The 4,797-nt window shown below is 26.1% G+C and overlaps 2 protein-coding genes across 3 annotated transcripts; one reads left to right on the top strand and one right to left on the bottom strand.

Moving 5' to 3' along the window:
- The first annotated feature begins 2,038 nt into the window (after positions 1 to 2,038).
- LOC106652776 (serine/threonine-protein kinase mos-like) lies at positions 2,039 to 3,679 on the top strand. Of its 2 annotated transcripts, none has more exons than XM_014371913.2 (4): positions 2,039 to 2,478; positions 2,561 to 2,754; positions 2,821 to 3,206; positions 3,273 to 3,679. In XM_014371913.2, exons 1-4 carry the CDS (start codon positions 2,402 to 2,404, stop codon positions 3,594 to 3,596), a joined length of 981 nt encoding a protein of 326 aa, XP_014227399.1. In that variant the 5' UTR covers positions 2,039 to 2,401; the 3' UTR covers positions 3,597 to 3,679. The 2 variants fall into 2 exon arrangements, with proteins under 2 accessions (XP_014227399.1, XP_014227400.1); XM_014371914.2 differs by having other exon boundaries at positions 2,416 to 2,478; positions 2,538 to 2,754.
- Positions 3,593 to 4,496, bottom strand: LOC106652778 (U6 snRNA-associated Sm-like protein LSm5). The gene is made up of 3 exons (XM_014371915.2): positions 4,079 to 4,496; positions 3,802 to 3,998; positions 3,593 to 3,714 (listed from the first exon to the last, which is right to left on the bottom strand). The coding sequence occupies exons 1-3, from the start codon at positions 4,128 to 4,130 to the stop codon at positions 3,682 to 3,684; spliced, it is 282 nt and encodes a 93-aa protein (XP_014227401.1). The 5' UTR covers positions 4,131 to 4,496; the 3' UTR covers positions 3,593 to 3,681.
- Between the last annotated feature and the right edge of the window lie 301 nt (positions 4,497 to 4,797).

The following is a 4,797-nucleotide window of genomic DNA, read 5'->3' as shown; positions in this document are numbered from 1 at the left end:
TCGAAAGAAAAACTGATGGCATATAACGAAAAATATAGGCGTGATCTAAGTATTTTTATATAATACCTTGTAAAGGATTAATATTTTCAACATTACATGTATACTGTTATGCTGTTGCATGAACTTGCTTCTAGAAAAAAAAATGATCTGATTTTAAGTAATAATTTAAGTAATTTGTTTATTATTTTTATAATGCTGTTAATTTATCTTTAGTAAATTTAATTCAAAAATATCATAACGCATTATTTTTCTTGAGGAAATAACGAAGGCAGATTAAAAATGAAAATTTTGAAGAATGTCCCCTATACATGATTACGAAATATTTTTCTGGTCATGCTCATAATTAGAGAACAATAAAAACGAACCTTTCATGAATCTCTAGAAAAAAATAACTTTAAGGGAATGCGTTTATTAATCTTTACTTTTATTCTGCTCTTGGTATCCCCTTGATGATAAAAAAAATCAATTAATTCATGTTAACCACGATTGAAAATAGAACTGCAAGTAAATTTAAATTACTCGTGGTTAATGAAAATGAAGCACGTAAAGATGGGAGGAAAAATCTTTGTATTAGTACAATATTGAATAAGTGCATGGTAAATACAAATGGTATTTGTGCCTAAGATGCAGCTGATGATGTAAAAAGTGTGCCAAAGTTAATTATAAAAAACTGTCTGTTGATAATCAAACATCTAGATTTTCTATTTAATTCAATAAAATATTACTGTTTTATTCAAATTGTTAGCATTTAAAAAAAAACTTGAATGTGCACGAACAAAATCAATTATTAATTCATAAAGTACTTGAAAAATAAACTTCTGTCTGCCAGTCTTATTTATATTGGCATAAAAATACTGCCTAATTTAATGTACTTGAAAATGCAAAAAAGCTTAAATTATGCAATAAATTTGATTGTAGTCAATACTGTAGAATATATGAATATGGACACTATTTTTTATGGTTCATTCTATAGCTTCTTGAGTTTTCTTTCTTGTTACATCCATTCATAAAACTTCAAACTCAAAAAATCTAAATTATGTTTTTTTATTTGATTTTTATAATTTAATTATTTTATTAACCATTAAAAATAATATTTCCAATATATAATCTTCAAAATAATCTCTTTTATGAATAAAATTAGATTTGCTTAAAAAAAAGTAACACATTCATATTTAAATGACTTTAATTTTGAAAAGTAGTAAGAGGTACAATAGTTTCGTTAATAATTTCATCAAAAAAAGTATTAAGTATTTATAACAATTTCATATTGACAGAAAAAAGTTTAAAAATGGACCAAGTGATGCAATGTATTGCTTTTGTAATGATAGTCTCGGTAAATGTATAAAATGATAGATAATTCAAAATTTATATGATTGAGAAGATTGATATATTTGACAAAAAAATGTTAAAAACGAATTATGTTAAGATTTTCATGGATAGTTTAATTGCAAAATAAAATATAATCATTGATTGTAACATAAAAGTGTATTTAATCTACAAATTAGAAGGTCTATTTTGAAACCATTTATTGAAAATTGCCTCATGACAGAAAATTAATAATACCATATAGTGAATAGAAATAGACATGAAAATAGTAATGAATCTCCTTGCTTAATGTGATATAAAATTCAAAATAACTTGAACTATTAGCAAACTATAAGAAGAAAATGTTAATAAATCTCCTAAGTAACATGATATCAGTCAAAATATTTTTGAAAATACTAAGTTATTCATTTAAATAATTTATAATAGCATAATTACTTCAATTCAGATATTGATTATTTGTTTACGTTGCTTTAGTTAACTTTTGCAATGTTATGCTTTCAATTGTTGAACTTTATTCATAGTATTAATTCAGTTTATTCATAGTAGTAATTCAGCTGTTACTAGGACTTATTTCATTATTATCAAATGTTCAAGTGAGAAACTGTAAATAAACTTATAACTGTACAGTATTAAAAATTATAAATTAGCAATTGATTTTTAGATAAAACTTTTTTATTTCATATTATTTATAAAATCTATTATATTCCTTTTATTTTCACTATTCCATCACTTATAAAAATACTTTTCAAAGCCTATAGAGGTGCTACAAAAATATAATAAATAATGTTGTTAGCTAGAGAATTGTACATGAGTGTTATGTGATTTGACCTTTTCTATTATTATGGGATACCCACTACAGCAGATGATTATTTCAAAAGTAAATAATCATCTGTATATTGTCTTCATTTCATTTAACGAATTTCAAATTTCATGTAATTAACTTAGATAAAAATTATTAAGTTTTCAATTTCAAGTAGAAATGCATTAAATCAAAAGGTGAACTATAATTGTAATAACACAGTTTAAAAGTGCTAATTATACAGTGATTGCTAGAAAAAAATTGAAAGTTACAACAATGGCTTCCCCAAGACCAGCCATTTCAATTGTCAAATGCCTATCACCCCGGAAATTAACAAATGTAACTAATATAGAGTGAGTCAATAATTTGTCATAGTATTTTTATATAATCCATATCCATATTAATATATAAGATTATATTATTTTGCATGTACAGACGTTTGAATCCACATATAAATCAACAAAATAAATTAACTGTACAAAGGGTTATTCAAAATTCTTTGGGTTCTTTACATTCAAAAATTGATTCACCATATAAAAAAAAAATTATTACTGAAGGTATCACAGATAAAAACTGGACAGTACTTGGTAACGGTGGTTTTGGAACTGTTTATAAAGTTTATTATAAGGGTTTGTTGCATCAATAAAAATTAATTGATAATCAATTTTACTTAATGAGTATTAATAATATTGTAGGGGAAGCTGTAGCAGCTAAAGTAATTAAAAAAAATCAACAGAAAAATTTAATCAAAATCATGGAAAAAGAAGTAGCTTATTTAAGGCATTCAAATATTGTTAAAATTCTCAAAGTTGATGAAGGCCCTGCCTTAACTTTAATTACAATGGAGCTATGCGGTAATTCCCTTCAAGAAGTTTTACAAAAAAATTCAATATCTATTCAACAAAAAATACACATTTGGAAATCTATCTCTAAGGCTCTCATTTACTGTCATAAGATGCATGTCATCCATGCGGATGTTAAACCAAAAAATGTTTTAATGGGTCAAGATAAAAAACCAAAATTGGCTGATTTTGGTAGTGCTGTTTTCACAAATGATCCATATCCATTAAATTTTTTTCATGTAAGTCAAATGATTTTTAGAAAGTGAATCAAAACCATTTCATCAGTTATATTGTCATATTTACAGGGAACTCCTGGGTATGCTGCTCCAGAAGTCGTGCAAAATAAAGCTTTAACACCAAATTCTGATATTTATTCCTTAGGAGTTTTAGCTTGGCAAATGTTAAGTAGAAAATCTCCATTTGAAGGTTTACATAAACACACTATTCTTTACTTAACAGGTAAAGGCATAACGCCACCTGACAAGGAGTTAGCAGATGGATGTAATGGTAAATATAAAGATTTGTACAGAAAGTGTTGGAATGAAATTCCAGAAGATAGACCCAATCTCTTAATCATTATGAATCAATTAAATCAATTGGAAAATAACTGCAAAGAAGCATCTCATTAATTTGTTCAAAGTTTTGATTCATGTTTTATTTTCCTTAAATTTTGAATTAATTACCAAGTATTAAAAAATGACAACTTCTCAGTTTTTATGTATCTGGCATATCTCCTCCAGGTACTAGCTGCAAAATAAATAATATATTTTCAATTATAATTTGTAAACAAAGTTTATAAAGGTATCTTGTTAAATAAATCGTAATAATTTTTACCATAGTGATATTATTTCCGTTAAGAAGAATTTGATCAAGCTTCGTAATTCTTCTACCTTCTGGAGTGATTTCACATTCTGTTACATCTTCCAAAAGCATATTAACAAAATCATCAAAACCGCACAGTGTACCCACAATCTCCTTATCATTTTTCATAATTATATGAATTCTAGACCCTATACATTTATCCACAAGTTCTGAAAATTGGTATTTTTCGATGTTTAAAATCAGTTTTAAAAAATATAAATATAACGAATCAATTGTTTTATTTTTATACCTAAAGGTAGCAACGTCGAAGGATTCGTGTTGACACTGCTGGTACTGGACATTTTATTTCTATTATCTAATTATACGTTTTAACGATAAAAAAGTTTTATTTATTATTATTACTATTATTATTTTGTTATTGTGATAGCACAAGTAACAAAATCATAAAAAAAAGCTTTGAAGTCTCACACTTCACTAAACCACATGAGGTTATGCAAAATTTATGACTTATGTCGCGCCGGTGTAAATTGCATGGCAGTGCCATCGGACAAAGTAAAATGTAACTTAATGTATAACTGTTCAAGTTACCGATGTGCAGTAATGAAGTAAATATAAAAGATGTATTGCGATGAAGGTTTCTTTTTGCAAAGAAGCTTACAATTTTAAATTTGCTCTAAAACTTATGAGAAGTGTATTTTTGAAAAATTTAAAACGTCAAAAAACGCAAAAAAAAGAACAAATATAACACATAAAGGATACGAAAAAAGCTCCACAAAAATAGCTGTATTTTAGTTGAAAATTAACATTTTAAAAAACTTTCAATTAACCGAAAAGTATTTATGAAAAAGTTTATATTCAGATTATCTAGAATCCACTTAACTACACAAAAGCACCAGAAGTGAAACGTCACAGCCCTTTCCCTTGGTTGAATTTTCTTTCTAGAATTTAATTCAACTTTCCTCGATTTGGAATGTTTTTTTTTTCCTTATATTTTGATTTGTGCTGCAG

The sequence above is a fragment of the Trichogramma pretiosum genome, unplaced genomic scaffold, assembly GCF_000599845.2.
Source record: "Trichogramma pretiosum strain Unisexual culture from Peru unplaced genomic scaffold, Tpre_2.0 scaffold32, whole genome shotgun sequence".
NCBI classification, from domain to species: Eukaryota; Metazoa; Arthropoda; class Insecta; order Hymenoptera; family Trichogrammatidae; genus Trichogramma; species Trichogramma pretiosum.
This window is presented reverse-complemented; position numbering and strand designations above follow the sequence as displayed.